This window comes from Cynocephalus volans, chromosome 3, assembly GCF_027409185.1.
Source record: "Cynocephalus volans isolate mCynVol1 chromosome 3, mCynVol1.pri, whole genome shotgun sequence".
Taxonomy (NCBI): Eukaryota; Metazoa; Chordata; class Mammalia; order Dermoptera; family Cynocephalidae; genus Cynocephalus; species Cynocephalus volans.
The window spans coordinates 32,894,876-32,914,306 of NC_084462.1; the positions used below are offsets into that span (position 1 = coordinate 32,894,876).

Here is a 19,431-nt window from a genome sequence, read left to right on the forward strand (position 1 = left end):
TCTCCCTCTCCTTACCTTGGCAGTTCAGACTCTTACTTCCAAATCAATGAGGACAGGGTCTTTGAAAGATAAAGTGCCGAGGTCAGGGCAGGAGTCTGTCCTTAGGGGCTTAGAGCTAAGACACAGAGAATCATGATGGAGTGTCCAGATCCTTCATACACTGACAGGCCTCTCCAGTTAGGCGTGTTGATACCCTGGGATGGGCTGGGCCCAACAGGACAATTGCATAGGATACAGGCTAGTGTTCTGCTTTGTCCTCTGAACAGCTGTCACTAGCCCCAACGTGGGGATGACAGTCCTTTGGTGTGTTCTGCCAATCAACATCATCATCATAACAATAATATTACTATTTCTGTTTGTTGGCCACTATTACTCCTACTGTTTACTGGGCACCTAGTACATGACAGATACACAGTAGTAACTCACTTCCTGTACATCACCTCACATGATCACAATGAAGTATACACTATTATCCACACTGTACAGGTGGGAAAACCAAAATCATGGAACACTGACCTAGATCACCTGATTCCAGATACCAAGCACCTTCAACCCCGCCTTATAGCCATACGCATCACCCCAGTCCCACCCTCACTGGAGAAGAATCACCGGGAACAATGAGCTTACTTTCTGATGAACTTCTCCTATAAGCAGGCCTGGCATTCACTTGCTCAGCCAGTTTGTTTGAGCAGCCACTGTGTGCCTGTCTTTCACTCTGCTTGTTCACAGATGAACATGGTGCATTTGGGCCCTGCCCTCAAGGATGAGAGAAATTCCCCCAAAGTTAATGTCCTCCCGGAGGGCTCTAGGGCCCTATGCCATCCCCTTCCTGCTGACGCTTCCCCTTCTGCCTGAACTGCCTCCTTCCACATTTCAACAAACACATTCTAAATATAATATGTATGTTGTTGAATAAAATTAACAGGAGGCCATTGGTTGGATGAGCTCCTGTACTAGGTCCTACAGACCAAACCAAACGGAGTTGCTCACTCTGAAGTTCCACATCACCAAGCCGAAGCAAATCAGGAGAGTGAACAGTAACAGCCAAGTACCCAAACAAGCCAGTGTTAGCTGGCATGATAAGGAAGGGATGTCCCCTCCACTTCAACCTTGACAAGGAGAGTCACTCTGAAACAACCAGTCCACTTTCTGTTCTGTTTCTGCCTTCTTCAGCCCTCTTCTGTCTATTAAGCAAACTCCTCTGCTCAGCTCATCAGAACTGATTCACCTAGCCCAATTCTAGAATCACTAATAAAAGCCAGTTAAGATCTTTAAACCAAATTTGTTGTAATTTTGTCTTTTGACTATATTAGAAAAAGAACAAACCTCCGATGCTTCAACTATAGACCTATCTATAGATACTAATCTTCTACCACATTTCCTCCTCAAATATAATTAGCAGGATATTGTTAAAGCAGTATATAAAAGACACTAGTTAAAAAATTGGAAAATAGGTGTTGAGTTTGGATGACTTGCCTAAGGTCACATGGCTGCTGCATCAGTGGGTTTAGTTTAGTGGTGAGTTACCAAAACACAAGGCAGAAGTTGGCTTCTCTCTGTTCCACTCCCTCAGCACCCAACTGCCACACAAGGTGAGATGCCTCATCTTTGTGGTGTCAGATGGCGACATTCCCGCTCCAGTGACAAGAAAGAGAGAGGGATAAAGAAGAGGCAAAGTGCACGAAAGCTTTCTAATGTCACTTCTGCATACACCTCCTAGGCCAGAACTGACTCCCATGCCACACCTAGCTCTTAAGGAGATCAGGAAATACAGTCCTTATACTAGGCATCATTTCGTCCAGCTAGAAATTCTATTACTAAGGAAGAAAGGATATTGGGGGAAGCACTAACCATCCCTGTTGCAGCTGCTATGTGACACTACTGTGACAGGAACTCAGATTTGACAGACTCCAGAGTCCCTGCTCCAGTAAGGTCATGCAAGCTTTAATTCCAATTTTTATATCCAGGACCACTGGTGCTCTCATTGCTAAATGTGATTCTAGGACTTTCTGTAACACTTCTTGACATCACCAGCTTTCAGTTCAATTAGCTAGGAATCATTTCCAAGCTAATCTATAGTGTCTTTAGTGGTTTTAAAATATGGCCACTAACGCTCTGTTATATCTCCCTGCAAAAGGTGGGACCTAGTTCCACTTACCTTCATCGTGAGCTGTCCTTAGTGACCCACTTTTAATGAATGGATGTGGCAGAAATGACAAGGTGTGACATCTGAGACAAGGTTATACAAGGATCATGTGTTCTAAGGAAAGCCAAATCCCTCATGTCACTTGAGCAGTCCTAGGAAGAGGCCCTTACGGCAGGGAACTGAGGACTCCAGACAACGCCATGTGGTAAGCGTGGAAGCAATTCCAAGCCCCAGTCCAGCCTTCAGATGACTGCAGTCCCAGTAAGTGTGTTGACTGCAGCCACACAAGGGACATGGGCAAAGCCAGCCACCTATGCCAATCCTGAATTCCTGATCCACAGACTGTGAGATAATAGATGCCTGTTGTTGTAAACCAGTGAGTGTTAGAGTAATTTGTTACATAGAAACATAGCAGCATGGATCCCAATGTAAATGCAATGCCCTTTCTGCCGAAGAATTAGAAAAAGTAGAAATGACCATCTTGATAGGGAAAATTTGTATCTTAAATGGCTGTGTCCTACTTCATTACCTGCTTTTAAATGATTTAGAGCAGTGTCGAGATGCCCTGATACCACTGGGAAGAGAAAAGACCAGTGAGTCATCCCAGCTAGAACATGTTGCTAATATTGCATCCTTCTGCAGTCCCAGGAAACAGTGGAACCTGCTGCTGGCCAGTTACTACAAGGAGACACAGCTCAGTATCAATAACGCCAACATCAAAGTGATATGTTTTGGCAAACTCTCTTCAGCATCCAGATGGATAATGCTGGACAATTCTACTCAACAGGTTAACTCCTTTAGTTATCTGGGAAAGCACTATAGGGCTTAATTACCTTAGCAGGTCTATTAGGATGCATTTCTGTTGAAAGTGAAAGGTTCCACAGGAACAATACCAAGGTCATTTTATGACAGACATAAACAGTTGGTAACTCTTGCTCCTCAAATACCTCAAATCAAGGTTATGTTCTATGATGCAGATTCTCAAACTTTCTTACCACGATATTATCTCTGCCTGCTATCTCAAGCAGGGTTCTTAGAAATGAGAACCAGAGAAACATGTTCTAATAGGGGTGCTAGAATCATCTGACAGGGAGGCTTCCCAAACTACAACCTACCCTCGTCTCTCCACACCTGGAGAGTCTAATATGAGCACTTCTTCTCTCTGAGAATCACCGCTATCGTAAGCCACTATAGCTAGTGGAAACATGTTAAAACTCTTCAGAAATCTGGGAGAGAGATAAGGTTGAAAGTCACCGATATGTCTGAAATAACAATACAAAATGCTGTATACAGTAGTCCCCCTTATCCATGGGGAAATATATTCCAAGATCCCCGTGGATGCCTAGAACCACAAATAGTACCAAACCCTATATATACTGTTTTTTCCTATATATACATAACTATGATAAAACTTAATTTACAAGTTAGGCACAGTAAGAGATTAACAACAACTAACAACAAAGTATAACAATTATAACAATATACTATAATAAAAGTTACATGAATGTTGTCTCTCTCTCTCTCTTGAAATACCGTGATATTTTCAAACCACAGTTGACTACGGGTAACTAAAATTGCAGAAAGCAAAACCAAGGATGAGGGGGACTGCTGTGTTAGGTATTCTGATTCTGGGCCAGAGGGTTCCCATTTAAAATACAGCTGAGAAAACTACTCTCCCACTAGTGTACTTTAAGGCTGTCATCAGAGTAAGGTAACACGTCTTTACCTTTTTGCCTCAACCACTTGGAAGCGTGGACCTAAATCTAACGCCTGTTCACAGTAAATGTATTGCTTCAGGGGGCTGTCATACATTCTTCTTCTTTGCCCATGGTTTCTATTTTCTATTTCTATCTGACAGCCTTTGCAATTCATGTTTTTTCTTTTATCATATGATGTCTCCATCACTTTTGGAAGTGGGCAGAATATAAATTACAAGTAAACGAAATGAAACTGTCAGGGAAGATACTCAGGTCTCCTTCAAAATGCATTTCATAACAAGATTCAGGAAACCACTAGAAGACTTAGGCAAATGTCCCTTTAAGGAGTGGACTCCTGGAAGCAGCTGCCATCAGAGAAATCCCTCCTTCACTCTACTAACAAAGCCTCACAGCTCTCCACAAAAGACTTCTCTCTCAAGGCTCTCAGGCAGGTCGAGCCTCCAGAGGAAGGTGCCCAGGTAGATAAAAGACACAGGTTGTGACGCTCATTCCCAGTCCAGGAGCAGGCCATGTACCCAGAGCTCCCCGTCCTGCTGGGATGATCTGGTTCATTGTGTGGGCTTTATCGCCTCCTCAGGAGGAGAGGACTTTGAGCCCTCGGCCTTCTCAGATAAAAGTTGTGAGCTTCTCTTCTTGACAGGAATGTGTCTGCCTCCTTAAAATCCCCTCTTGAAAAGCCTGTAGAGGGACGTGTCTCCAAAAAAAGGAAGTCGAGTGTGCCTCTGGGATCCTTAAATCAACCAGTCAGAGAAAACAGGGAGGAGGGGGAACGAGTAAATATATGATGAGCCAGATGGGTGGCCAGGGATCACCCTTCTGAGCATGTGACACAGAAGCTGGTCCTTCCTAGCAGTGGCTCAGGCCACCCCAGGCCCCCTGGGCTGCAGGGCACCTCTGCGCTCAGTGAGAAGCAGGCTGGGCTCATACAGAGCTTTAAAAATATCTCTCCACCTACTGCAAGTTTGATTAATCAGCCAGGTTCTCACCCATGTGTCACAGTGGTGGCAGCAATAGGACAGGTGCAGGGAAGGCACAAAGGATCTCATCCAGCAGGGAGGAGGATTTGGTTCATAAAAGTGAAAAGCATGGGCCCTGAGCCAAGTGGCAGTTTAAATTCCAGCCCCAGTGCAAATCGTGTGACCTTGGACAAGGCTATTTAACATCTGGCTTTTTCACATTTGCAAAAGTGTGTTTAACAACAGTACCTGCATGAAAGGATTAAATGAGGTAATTCATATAAAGCACTTTGAACAGCTCCTAGCATGTAGCAAGCATTCGATAAACTTCAGATGAAGCTAACGATGACAATTATGACGGTGACAATAGCCATGACAATGTTGAAACTTGAAAGGTGGGTAGGCGTCTCCCAGGTGGACATAGAACATTTCTGACAGGGCAGCATGAACAGAGGCAGAGGAGCAGGAGAGGTCTAGAGGCGGTGGGGAGCCACCGGGGAGCCACCGGGGAGCCACCGGGGGCCAAAGCAGACAGAAAAGGCAGGACCCAGCCTCGCTGGGCGTCACACGCGCTGCTGCAGGCTGTGCAGAGCCATTTAGGAATTATAAGCAGAAGTGTTAAAGGGTGAAGTGCTGTGATGGCTGGAAATTACTTTTAACTGGTTCAGGTAAAAAAAATAAAATGAGTGGCACAAGACTTCTGGCTATGACAAAGTAACTGGTACAAGAATAACCCTCTCACCACATGCCAGGGGTCTTCAGAAAGCTCATGGAAAGATTACTATTGTCTATTAATTCAGTTTTTCCATGAACTTTTGAAGTATCCTCACGCAACCATAAAAGTGAACAAAATGTACGAGGCGAGTGTTTCAGGCAGGAGACAGCAGGCAGCACAAGACTGCAACTGCAAAATTTACACGCTGAGTCCCAGCTCTCTGCCTGCAGACAGTTTCCCAGCCGCGATTTCCACGTGGTGGCTGCAGCAGCTAGAATCCGTGGGGCAGGCAGCAGAGAGAACACTCTGCAGGGCGGGGGCACCGGCAGCCGCGCGTGGGGAAGGCCGGGGTACCCAGGTGCAAGCGGAGATCAACAAGACTTACCAGGAAGCAGCTGCTCCAAGGCTGAGAACAGAAAGCAGATGCTAGAACTCAAGCGGCCCTAGGAGATATCTGAAAAACCTCAGTCAAATCCCAGCATCCAGCAAAGACACGAGAATGACCTTTACTCTTTTCTTTAGAGTTTAACACCTTGTCTAAATATATTTACTTATTTTTATTGAAACATATTGATTATACATACTTATGGGGTACAGAGTTGAATATCAATACAAGTATGTATGTGTGATGATCTGATCAGGGTAATTAGCACATGCATCATTGCAAAACGTAATCATTTCCTTCTGATGTGGACATTTGCTCTCCACACCCTTCCTCTTAAGGAGAGAAGGGGAGGGCAGAACAAAGGAGTTACATGATTCTGTGGCACAGGAGCAAATCCAGCAGCGGGGATGATCAAGACCACACCCCACCTGGCAGCCACAGGTGAGCTGAGTGTCTTCCAGAACTGGAGATGACAAGCGCACATCGACCTCTCTCCAGGCTAGGTCTGAAAGTGGGGATAGCATCCCAGGTCTGGGGTAAAGTGAAGAAGGCTAGAGACTCTTTGCAAACCTTGTTCACTGGCTAGCACTGGACCTGCAAAGAACTTTACATTGCTGAATTACAAAGCAGAACAGAAAGAAGCAAAATGAACCATATATAAGAATGTCCTCGCATGCAAAATGAAAGTACCATCCCCTGGAGGACTTGGAGAAAAAGACTTTTGTTATAAAACATATTTACAATGTACAACAAGAAACAGAAGAGATTTTCAGAAATTGTGTATGAGTTGTTCTCAATAAGACAAGGAGTCGAAGAGAATAAAAAAATATGGCCTCAGTAAAGCAGGAGGAGGGAGCCATGGGGAGAGCCACCCAAGGACCACAGCCTCAACAAGGGGGATGGTTAGATTATATCCTCACATCTCGCAACTGGAAACACCCCAATACCCATCAAGAATAGAAAAGGCAAATAAATTGAGGTATATTTCAATACAATGGAATACTATATATTAATGAAAATGAATAAACTTCAGATAGAGGTGAATTTAAGATGCCATCACCCGAATACTCAATAAATAGCACTGAGAAAACTATTTTTAAAAGTTATAATCCACATGTCTAATGGAATTCCACATGACATACCCTAAAAGTACAAGTTATCGCTAATAAACTTTGTATATACATAAACTTCCTGGGTGGATGTAAAACCCTTGGAGACCAGCAATGAATATCATGCTTACTGATTTCCCTCCTTGTCTGAATGTTTGTCTCTCCAAAGCTCGTGTGGAAGCTTGATCCCCAGTGTGGCAGTGTTGAGAGGTGGGGGGGGGGTGATGTGATTGTGAGGGCTCTTCCCTCATGAATGAATTCACTCATTCATGGAGTAATGGATTAATGAGTTATAGATGAGAGGGCTGCCATAGGAGGTGCACTGGTGGCTGCATAAGGAGAGCAATGAGCACGTTAACACACTCAGCCCTGTTGCCATGTAATGCCCTGCACAGCCTCACAATTCTGCAGCGGGTCCCCACGAGAAGGAAGGCCTCACCAGATACTCCCCCTTGACCTTAGACTTCCCAGCCTCCAAAACTGTAAGAAATAGATTTCTTTTCTTTATAAATTACTCAGTTTCACATACTCTGTTACACGCAACAGAAAACAGACTAATACATTCCTCTACCTAGAATGCATCTGGGTAAACATCCCTTTAATAAATGAGTGAAAAGGAATGAATGAATGAACATCTCCATCAATTCATCCTTGCTGAGTGTGTTTGGTTGGATAATTCCAACTCCAATCTGGCCAGCCAGATGCAACTTTGCATTATTCCCTCCTGAGCTTTGTTTAAGAAGAAGTAAGAGCGAACTTCCAGAAGAGAGAGAATTGCAGCTGAACACGTGCTCTGTGGCATATGGATCTTTCTATACCTGTTCTGGGAGAGTGACCACTTTTGGACTGGGCACCTTTGGCCCTTCCACGGAAGGGAAGAGACATCCCACCACCGGTGGTAAACACTGACGAGGTGGGGAATCTGTCCATGGCCATCCCCAAGCAGGAGGCTGCACCTGCTATGGGGTGGGGAGGGGAGAGCAGGTGAGGATAACACCCAACTCATGTCTGGGCGCAAAGCAGTCGGACCCAAAGGATGCAGGATATTGCAGCGTCCAACACATCAACCCCTGCGCAACACCCCCCGTCCTCTGAGAATAAGTGAGTGGCCACAGCAGCAGAACTTCAGGATCAGCTTGACATGAGGCAGCCCAGGAGAGCAGCAAGCAGGCAGTGCTCAGAAACTTCCCCAAGAACCAATCCCTAGTCACGGGAACTGACTCAGGCTGGCTGGTTTCCAGACCCCGCCTGCCTGCTCTAAACTCAGAACGCATCTGCACCATCCTGCCCAGAGTCCCGTGATGCTTGTGATAAAGCAGGAGCAGTAATAACTCAGTGTTCACCTTGGCGAAAATAAATAAGTAGAATGAATCTTCCAGCAGAAAATAAATGACCTTCTCCAGTCTGAGAGCCTGGATTACCCTCCTGAAGGACAAACACAGCATCTTCACCCGCTGGCCTCAGGCCACCAAGTGCCTGCTTCACTCAGGGAGGGCCGGCCTGCCTGGGCATGGAGGGCTGTGAGAACTACTCCTTGCTCATCTGCCTACTGAGAGAGCACAGGGCCAGCCCAAGCACCTGGGCCTGGTTAAAATAGCAGGTTCGTGTGCTTTGCTGCTTTCAGCAAGGTGTCAGGGGGAAAGCTGCACACCCTGGCAATGGCCCCAGTCTGTCACCCTAGCAGAGCCCAGATTTAATGGAGAGAAAGGCTGTTACTCTGAGAAGTCTCAGAGAAATCATCTCCTGATTATTCACAGCAAGGTTGAGAGGGAGGAAAGGGGGACTATGGAAAGCCACAGATGATTTCCAAACTTCATGTGGCTAGTAGCCTCCACCCCTTCAAGAGTTGCCCAAAACATACAGCTGGCATTGCCCAGTTCTCACAGCCAGGGCCACCCCACACAGGAGGCTCCCATCCCTCCCCCTAACTGGTGACTGGTCCTGGGAGACCCACTTAAATACACACAAGCAAACGTGCAGCCCACATCGATGCTCCACCTGCCCTAATCTCCACTCAGAGACAAGGCGCCCAGGGCCAGGGGAAAGTCTGGGTCTTGCTTCACCTGCCAAACACACCTGCTGTGGTCCACATGTTTGCGTCCCCCAAAAATTCATATGTGGAAACCTAATCACCAATGTGATGATATTGGAGGCGGGGCCTTTTGAGAGGTCATCAGGAGGGCAGAGCACTCGTGAATGGGATCAGTGTCTGTACTAGTCCATATTCTGTTGCTTACAACAGAATACCTGAAACTAGGTAATTTGTAAAGAAATAAAATTAATTTCTTACAGTTTTGTTGGCTGGGAAGTCCAAGGTCCAGGAAACACATGTAGTGAGGGCCTTCTTCCTGGTGGGGACTCTGTGCAGTGTCCCGTGGTGACACAGGCATCACATGATGAGAATGGCAAGAATACTTTCACATGCTCTCCTTATAGAGCCACCAGTGCACACCCATGACAACCCATTAATTATCAGCCCACTGATGGATTAATCCATTCATGAGGGCAGGAAGCGGCCCTCAGCTGACATCAAATCTGCTGGTGCCTGGATCTTGGACTTCCAGCCTCCAGAACTGTGAGAAATGAGTTTATGTTGTTTATGAGCCACCCAGAGCATGGTGCTTTGTTCTGGCAGCCCAGACAGACTAAGATACCACCCAAGCACCGCCTGGCCTGGCTTTGTGGTCAGCAGGATGGGTGCACTTTGGAGGAGGTCAGGGCTCTATTTCTTGCTTCTGTGTCCTGCATCTGCACATCCTTTGGCAAACTAAAGGCCAAGAGATCCGAAGGTCCCCACTGCCCACTCAGGCCACGAGCCTCTGTCCAGACCACAGTGAGCAGCTGCTGTTCCCAAGGAGCCTGGTTCTGCCAGCATCACTCCCACCTCCTCCAACATCACCCAGCCTCTCCAGGCTCAGCCCACAGCAGCCTGAGGCCTATACCACATCTCTGCTCATTCACAGAAACACACAAGCTTTTAAATAAGCATGCAAACAAAATGGACCAGAGGAGGAAAAGCTATCCAGAGGCATGTCCCCTTCACTACCCTCTCTCCTCCCCCCTATAAAGCCAGATTGCCTTTGCTGGCCAGAGCCAAGTCCCTCCCACCTCCCCCCACAAGAAACAAGCTCACCATCGTGCACATACAAAGCACACTGGTCTGGATGTGTGGGCCACCTGGGGTCAGGGTGACTTGTCTATTTTAGAAAGCAAATTTAAACTTCATGTTTTCAAATGGTGTCACACGGAACACAGTATTCAAAACACTAGGGACACTGATTCTGCTTTGGCCTCTGCAGATGCAGTACACAGGCAAAGCATCTAGCTGAATCAACCTAATTCTCTAGTCTAGAAAAAAACTTCTTTTTTCCTCTTTTCAAAAAATTTTCTCTTTTAATCAGGGAGTTGGTTTATCCAGATACAACAGGACACTGTCGTAGGATGAAATTAGTCACTGTGTTCCCAGATTTATCCCCATCCCTAACCCCTACATTAACACCCAAGGCTGTGGTGTGTCACAGGGGAACAGAAGCAGTTAAAATAATTGCTGTCCCTTCCCACCTGGACACAGCTTCCAAATGATTCTGACTTGGGAAGGATTCAAAGCACCATGGCCACAAGTCAAGAGACAGCCATCAACAGGGTTTAAACCTCCCTCACAGCTGGACTCCATTGTAAATGGCAACAGAGAAAAAAGACAGTTCCACTGGTGGTAAAGACCCCATCGACTGGAAAATGTGAGAGGTGAAGGCTATCCCCACTCAGTATCCAAGGAAACCGAACCATTCGCCATCAAATTTTCAGGTGACGAGGTCTGTTCCACACAAAGAAGTCATTTGGGCAGAATTTTATCTCTGGACTCTCTCCCGCCACACCATGGTTAGACTTGGCCACCACTGCCAACGAGTGGCCAGTGCCCGCTAGTCCCCTGCAGCTTCACGGAGCCACACACGCCTCCCTGGGGTGGACGACCTCCCAGCCAGGCCGGGCTCCTTACCGTCAAGCTCCTCCACAGAGATATTGGCCAGCTGCTCACTGTCGCTGCCGGCAGACAGGGATCGGTTGAGGTAATTCCCCTTGTACAACAAGCCAGCGGTCACATGGTGGAATGGCATCTTTTCCCTGCTCACAAGAAAAGGAGGAGAAAGACATTATCATTCATTCCTCCGTTCCTTCCTTAAAGGACCATCCTGACTGTCAGGTGGCCAGCGTTATTTTTAAAGTAACAATAACATGTCTGGAGGGAAAGTCAGAACATCTGCAGGGTCCCCGTGGCCTGAGCAACTCCCAAAGGACCTCACATTAAATCCCTTCCTTCGCTTTACATCTTGTTTCATTTTCCCCATTTAATTATGAGCATGAACCAAGCCATCCTTGTAAACAGTGGCACACCACGTCGTCATCGAACTGTCTCTTCATACAAACAAGAACACCCTTTGTCCCACCCTGTCCTGCTAAATTCTCAGTCAAAACTAGTAAGGAAGGACTGAGCATCCCAGGGGCGTTGGGCTGCCCAGCAACTGGACGCCGTGGCTGTGCTGCCCAGCAACTGGATGCCATGGCTGTGATCGTGCAGAGATCCAAATGTCTCACGTCTCCCAGGTAAAGCAGGTGTCCCATTCACACAGCACTAAAGGCAGGTAGGAAGTGCCCAGGCTCCAAGCGAGCACTTGCGACAGTCTGCACCTCTGAGGAGCAGCCCCAAGCCTGACCGTGATGCAGACGCAGCTTGCACAAGTGGCCCGTGAGCACACACGCCCTCAAGGCCAACCACCTCTGCCCTGCTGCAAGGGGAGTGGCAGCTGAGGGTGTCCCAGAACGAAGCAGCTGCCCGCGCCCTCACAGGAAATGAAAGCAGCCCCTTAGGCCAGACTAGCAAGCCTCCAGGCAGAGCTCCTGCACCCAGCCAGTCACCACTGGGCTTAGAGGGTCCCACTAGTGCAAGATAGGCCAGGGGCCCAGGCTAAGGTACAGGTAAGGAAAAGAGAGGTGGTAAGGAGCAGGGGAAAGCAGAGACAGAGACAGGAGGTCCTGTCCCCAGCAGAAAGGACACAGCTCCTGCCGCAGCTTGTACAGTACGCTCTCTATTATAGGAGAGCAGCCACTGAACACTTCAGATCCTGCTTTCCCATCTAGAAAAGGGGGCAAAGAGGACCGATACACCTGTGAGCAGAGCTAGGGCCAGTAGGCAGGAAGCGTAGGGAGTCTATTCTCAGGAGTGGAGAAAGAAGGCTGGACTGCGGACTCCTCGAAGGTGAGCCGGGCACTGCAAGGGGTACCCTCCCCTGCTGGGTGACCAAGCAGAGGCAGAGGGCCGCCCTGCTGGGTGTGCGGGAGAGAATGACCACCTCTGCTACGTAAGTCACTCACAGAGTCCCTTTTGGCACTAAAGTTTGCATCTGTCCGGTTAGCTAGAGTGGCCCTCTGGGGACTCCTGAGTGACGAGGTGAACCTTTACAGGAAAAGACAGCAGCAGAATGATGGTTTCTGAGGATGGCTGTCCGGAGCACCCAAACCCTACTGTCCCTCCACCAGACTCGTTAGAAAAGTCCAAATGGAAGCAACCTTCCCTAATCATGGCATGTTGGAGCTGGCAAGCCCCGGGCAGCTGGGCTCTGTCTTCTTTTCCCTGTGATGCCATTGAGGGACGGGCACAGCAGGATGCCACCTCTTCTCTGTTTCGGCTAAAAGCACTGACTTAGATTGGCCAATGGGTCCCCTACAAGTTCAAGGGCCAGAGCAGGAGCACAAAGCTGCTTAGAGAAAGGAGAAGATCCAGAACCCAAGCACCCCGCGCACCCTTTCAACTAAGCAGCCTCAACAGAGCGCCTGACACTTCCACCCGGATGTCAGACCCTCACTTCAAACTCAACATGTCCAAAGACGACTCATTATCTTCCTGCAAAACAGGCTGCACTTCCTGATCTCTCTATTCCTATCGAGGTACTTTTCACTCACCATAACAGCCAGGACAATGCTCCCAAGTAAAAGTAAAACCAACAGAGGGCTGAGGCGAGGGCCACTATCAGCTCCAAACACCCCTGAGCTCTTTCCACGGCTGACGAGGGTGCCCCACGGGCCAGTGACGAACACAGGAGGCTGGTTACAGAGGGGGTTTGCATCTGCTGGTTAGAACGGGCACATCCTCAGCTAAGGTTATAAGTCAGACTTCCCCAAATCTATCCTCACACTTAGACAGAGACAAGCACCTTTCTATGGAAGAACACTTCAATTTCCATCGCTTCTTTGCTCCAAGTTAACTTGCAGACCAAACAGGCGTAAAAGGGACTATCAGATGTCTGAGTAAGGACTACTCTCCCTTTTCCTTAGGTCGGTCCTGATTTCTTGGGACCGCGTGCCATGGTCACTCAACCCCGGCCAACACTTCCCATATGGTTTTGGCTTCGCCCTCAGTGCTGGCCCCAGCACCCAAGCAGTCTTGCCAGCTGTCTACATCTGTCTACATCTTAGTCACTGTTTACATCTTTGTAAACATGGGGAGAAACCTGTCCTGATCTTATCTTGTTTTGCTACCCGGAGCTAGACCATTTACATTGGTACAAGAGCTAAAAACATTCCTTCCCATTCCACTATTTCTCAGCATTTTGTGAATACCTTCCCATAATCACCTTTTACCTGGTTGTCTGAAGTTTTGAAACCACCACACACATTTTTAGAGCCATAGCAATGAGCTTATACTCAAGCACATGTATCCAACCCATGCCCCCATTCAGCCACAGAATAAATGTTGAGTATTTTGCAGAGAAAACTGGTCACAACTGAATCCCACTTGATATACCAACATAATTTGCTTCCGAAAAAAGCAGCTTACTAAATTAGGTACACATTCAGTTCATTCAGTCTCTGCAACCAAAAAGCTCAAAGCCTAGTGGGAAAGAAAACATGTGCAATCGAACTGTCCATACAGATAAATAAAGTCGTGTTCAAGAAAGGGAGATCATTATCCCGAGTAAGCTAAAAACAGCTGCTGCAATTAAGAACTAAATTTCATTCCAAGCCGCCTGGGGAAACCCAAGCTTTAAGAGTCTCTCCTTGGCTAAGGGAGAGAAATATGCAAGCAAAGACTAACCTTGCCCTGAAATTAAAACTTAAAGATGGATCCTTATATAGAGGACGATGAACAAAATAAACAATTATTTTCAATGGCAAGTGTACTCATTGGGAAATATTATTTAAGAGACTACCATGTGAACAATCTTTCTGTATTTCGTGTAAGGCACTGCTATGGTTTGATTGTGTTTCTGCAAAATGCATATGCTGGAACGTAAGACCCACTGTGACGGTATTAAGAGGTGGAGCCTTTATTTATTTTTTTAAGTTTATTTAGTTATATTATTTTTTTACATTCTATGATGTTGTTGCAGAGCAGTTTTGGGGGAGGGGGAGAAGGGAAGGAGGAAGGAAATAGGGTGGGAGAATGAGGAGGGGTGGGGTTGAGGCCTGTGGCACCCCCCTTTCCTGCAGGGGAGACCAGGGGGCTTCTGGCAGTGTCTTGGTCATTGCTGGGCTGGTTGCAGGTGTTGGTGGGGGGGTGGCCCCAAGAGGTGGGACCTTTAGCAGGTGATTAAGTCACGAGGGCTCCACCCTCATGAACAGCATTACACCCTTATGAAAGGGCTCGAGAGAACCAGCTAGGCCTTTTTGCCCTTCCAGCTTCCACGACAGGAGGATGCAGCAACAAGGTACCTTCCTGGAAGCAGTAAGCAGCCCTCACCAGACACTGAATCTGCCAGTGCCTTGATGTTAGACTTCCCAGCCTGCAGAACTGTAAGCAATTAATTTCTGTTGTTTAGAAATTACCCAGTCTAAGATATTTTGTTACAGCAGCAGAAACTAAGACAGGCAGTACAGTTTCATGGTTAAGAATCAGAACTTTCTGGTCAAAAACAGTGTTAGATTTGTATCCTAGCTCCACCCTTATTAGCCATGCAAGTTACTTTACTTCTGTAAGCCTCCATCTCCTCCTCTGTAAAACTGGGGTTTTGATACATACGGAATAGTACTGTTGTAAACATTAAATAAGGCATGAAAAGCACTGGACTTAGCACCAGGCACATGCTCAGTAAGTATGATCAGTAATTATTTGCTAAGGATTGCATGAAGGATGCAGGGGCAAAAAGAAATCACAGATGCATTAGGTAGAAGGTCAAGCATGCATGCTAGGTGACGGAGGAGGGTCAACAGGGCCCTGCAGAGGGTGAGTTTCAGGGGAAGCAAGTTGGTGCATGTGCCACTGTGCCGCAGGATGGGGTGTGAGCAGGGGAGGACTGGGGTCCCAGTGGTGTCAGCAGGCACCACGTGTACCACGAGGAAGGGGCTATATGGATGGAAAGCACCAGAGCTGAAGAAGAGTCTATTTCCTGGGCTGGCTCTATGTTCACATCAAGGAAAAGGTGTTGGAAGGTTAAAAACAAAAGGGGTGGTTTCTGTTGTCCAGGTTGAAGAACTGGTACATTTCTTGGTCGAGTAATAAACCGAAGCACCCCACTCACATTCATTCGAGTTGATGCCCTTCTGTGATGGTTAATTTCATGGCTCAACTTGATTGGGCCATGGGGTGCCCAGGTAATTGGTTAGACGTTATTCTGGATGTGTCTGTGAGAGTGTCTCTGGATGAGATCGACTTCTGAACTGGTGGACTGAGTGAAGCAGATGGCCCTCCCCAATGCGGGTGGGCCTCATCCAACCCACTGGAGGCCTGGAAAGAATAAAAAGCTAGCAAGGGAGAATTTGCTCTCTCTGTCTGACATCTTCGAGCTGGAATGTCAGTCTTTTCCTGCCTTTGGACTCAGACTTGAACTGGAGATTACACCATCGACTCTCCTGATCCTCAGACCTTTGGACCCAGACTGGAATGACATCATCAGCTCTCCCAGGTCTTCATCTTGCTGGCAGCAGTTTGTGGGACTTGTAAGACTCTTTAAACATGTGAGTCAACTCCTTATAATAAATCTCTATATAAAAAGATAAATATATATATAGGTTCTATTTCTTTGGAGAACCCACACTAATACATCCTCCATTTTTTCCTCTACAGTACCAAAGACCCAGGAGCATTGCTTTAGGGTGGTACTGTTTTTCTGGGCAAAGTGTTCTGCAGGGCTGCTAAAACAGTGCTAGTTCAAAGTATGGCCTACGGACCTCTGCAGATCTCACACCATCTGTTGCTGGTCTACAGTGAGATAAATACAGGAATTGAGAGACAGCATTGAAATTTTTACAGCAATTTATGGCATTGACCCAATATCTAAGTATATGACCAGTGGATTTGATTTTTATATATATTTGCTTGTTTTATTTTATTCTTCCTGGTAATTCTTTCTCACTGTATTTTACAAAAGTAGATTTTTATCTACCCCAAATCCCTTCTATTTCAGGGACTCAGGGATGAGCAACCATAACATCAGGTTATCACCTTTCTGACTGTGTTAGAATTGCTTTTTTAAACCAGCCAAGGTTAAAGCCCCACTGTCCTTACCACCCATTGTGAAGGAGCAGCTCCCTTCCCATAGCTACTCACGGATCATAACTCTCAGTATGCAAGGTGGCTAGAAATGGAAGGTCTGAGGCATGGGCCCTGCACATGCAGATGTGAAATTAGCTGCAGGCATGGATATTGGTGAGAAGGACACTGGGAGTAATGACCTAAGGGGGCTATGATTTTTCATGGACTGCTTCTGATTGAGGAAGAACTGCAGAAGACCTCAGATAACCCAGAAATATCTCCTCCTTAGAGTCCAAGAGCTAACTTATGGGAACAAGAAGATCCCATCTTACTCCAGCAAAGACGCCTTACATGAATGCCAGAGAGACACTGGGCATTTGGCTAAACACTTACAAAACACTTTTGTTCCCTTGTTAAAAGCCCGCAGGAGCATGCCAACTGGCAAACACTAGGTTTGGATAGATCTCAAGTCAGACAAGAATGAGTAAGCAGAAAACACTAATATAGGGGTCTGTATAGAAGTTCTGCATCATTAGGAAAGGAAGCACTTTCGAGAAGTAGAACAAACGCATATTGCCAACAATGACATGATAGAAGAAAGAAGACGATTCTCCATCATATTCCTAAAAGTAAGCAAGAAAGCAGGGTGTCTATGAAATGTGAATGCAAATTCATAAAGAAATATCAGAGTTGGGTGAGGACATATCAAGACTAGAAGAAGAGACAACAGACTGAGGCACAAGCTGGTCTGGAAAAGGTGCAGGCGTTTGCGAAAAGAGAGATCCAAAAACAGTAGCCGAACGAAAATCTGTGTTAATGGCAACAAATGGTCTTTCAAACAAACAGAAATTTTAGCAAATACTGTAATATAATGCACCCATGCATCCACCACCCAGATTTAACACATGCTAACATTTTGCTTTATTTACTTAGATTTTTTAAAAAGAAGTAATATACAAAGGCACTTCAAAAAGTCCATGGAAAGATTTGTATTGTCTTTTAATTCTATTTGTCCATGAATTTTTTGATGTACCCTTGTACTACACTGAAGCCCGGCCCACCTACTCTAGTCCTCCTCCTCCGCCCTCCACAGTGACTTTATTCTGGAGGTGGAATACATCCTTCTCGTCCATGTTTTTAAATTTGTCTACATTTGGATGTAACTCAACATAGTATATTACAGCATTGCTGTGTCTACGTTCAAACTTAAGTAAATGATATCACACCATACATATGCTTTTGTAACTTGCGTGTTTCACTCTATACTGGATTTTGGAGGATTCATCCAAATCCATACACATACACCTAATTAATTCATTTTTAACTGCTCAGTTTTCCAGTGTATAAATATATTGCAATTTATTTATCCACTACCCAATTGACAGAAAGGTATGCTGCAAAGAATGTTCTCATATGTGTCTCCTTGTATATCTTTGTGGGAATTCTCTGGATTACATACCTAGATAAATGTTACAGGGATGCTGAGTACATGAATCTTCACCATTATCTTCACCAAATTGCTCTCCAAAGTGACTGTGTGAGTTATCCATTGCTAGGTAGCAAATTACCTCTGAACTTAGTGGCTTAGAACAAATATTTACTATCTTGCAGTTTTGTGGATCAGGAATCAGGAGCTGCTTAGCTGAGCAATTCTGGCTTAGGGGCCTCATGTGGCTGCAGTCAAGACAATAGCCAGGACCACTGTCATCAGAAGGTATGATGGGCTGGGGCACTGCTTCCAAGATGGCATGTTCACATGGCTTTTCACAAAGTTCCTTGTCGAAACTCCTTACTATCAGACCTTATCATTTTTCTTAATTGGATGTCTCTGATTGCTAGTTTAAGTATCTCTTTATGTGTCTATTAACCTTTCTGATTTCCTTCTCTATAAATATGCTTTTCACCTTCATCTATGGAGTTATTTTTGCATTGATTCATTCTTCCACAGTATTGCTGTCCAATATTTCAGTTCAATCTTATTTTTAAACCTCCACAAATATTAGTCATTATTACTGCTGTTGCCTACAGACAATGCTTATCTAGAATTTTCTACAAGTTTACCAATATCTCTGCTCATCATTGCTTCTTATGGGACACTCTTTCCTTCCGGGTTCAATTTCTTTTTTAATAGGGGGAGTTTAGTAATTCTTTCATAGAGGGACTGTAAATGGCATGCTTGCTAAGTCTTTGGAGGAAAAAAAGTATTTCAACTTCATTTGGATGATAGCTTAACTTATTACAGAATGATAAACTAATTATTTCCTTATCACTCTGAAGATACTTTGTTTCTACTACTGGTATATTTGTTCACCTGTTAATATTCATTCTGGACAATTATATTTTCAGGTATAGGCTCTCCCTAAATCTCTTTATTCTGTCTTCTGTAAACTTTTATTAGACATATGTTGGACCTCTTCATTCAAGCTGGATACTCTTGGTTGGTTCACCCAACATTTATCCATAGTCCATCTGACTGATGAAGTTGGAAAACTAATAACTGTATTTTCCAGAATCTCTTTCTACTAGGGTCCTGGATGAGAATCAGTTCCAATATTCAAAGTATTTGCACATAATTTGGATTACAGAAGTGAGATTATATCAGTGGTATACCGATAAATGTTTACAACTAGGTTTCGAAAGAAAAGTATTGATTTGTAGCATTTTTTCTATTTCCATGGGATAAATATTCCCACAGTGGTTAGTTCCAAGCTCCCAACATGATGTCACTGAACATGGATTTAGAAAGAGATGTGCAACAGTATTCCAGCTTACCAGTATACAATACGAGAGTATTTCAAAAAGTTTGTGGAAAAATAGAATTAAAGATAATGTGAGTCTTTCTATGAATTTTTTGAAGTACCCTCATATTTCCACCATACAGATGCACTAAACTAAATTAACCACAAAATCACAGATAAAGTAAAATGCAGCAAAAT

At 45.5% G+C, this 19,431-nt stretch overlaps 1 protein-coding gene across 1 annotated transcript in view; it reads right to left on the minus strand.

The window, feature by feature from the left end:
* The window catches only part of CALN1 (calneuron 1), a 469,391-nt gene that overhangs the window by 349,245 nt on the left and 100,715 nt on the right, over window positions 1-19,431 (minus strand). Inside the window, exon 2 of the mRNA XM_063092119.1 lies at window positions 11,027-11,151. Coding sequence (XP_062948189.1) covers window positions 11,027-11,151 — 125 coding nt within the window. The remainder of the gene's footprint in view (window positions 1-11,026; window positions 11,152-19,431) is intronic.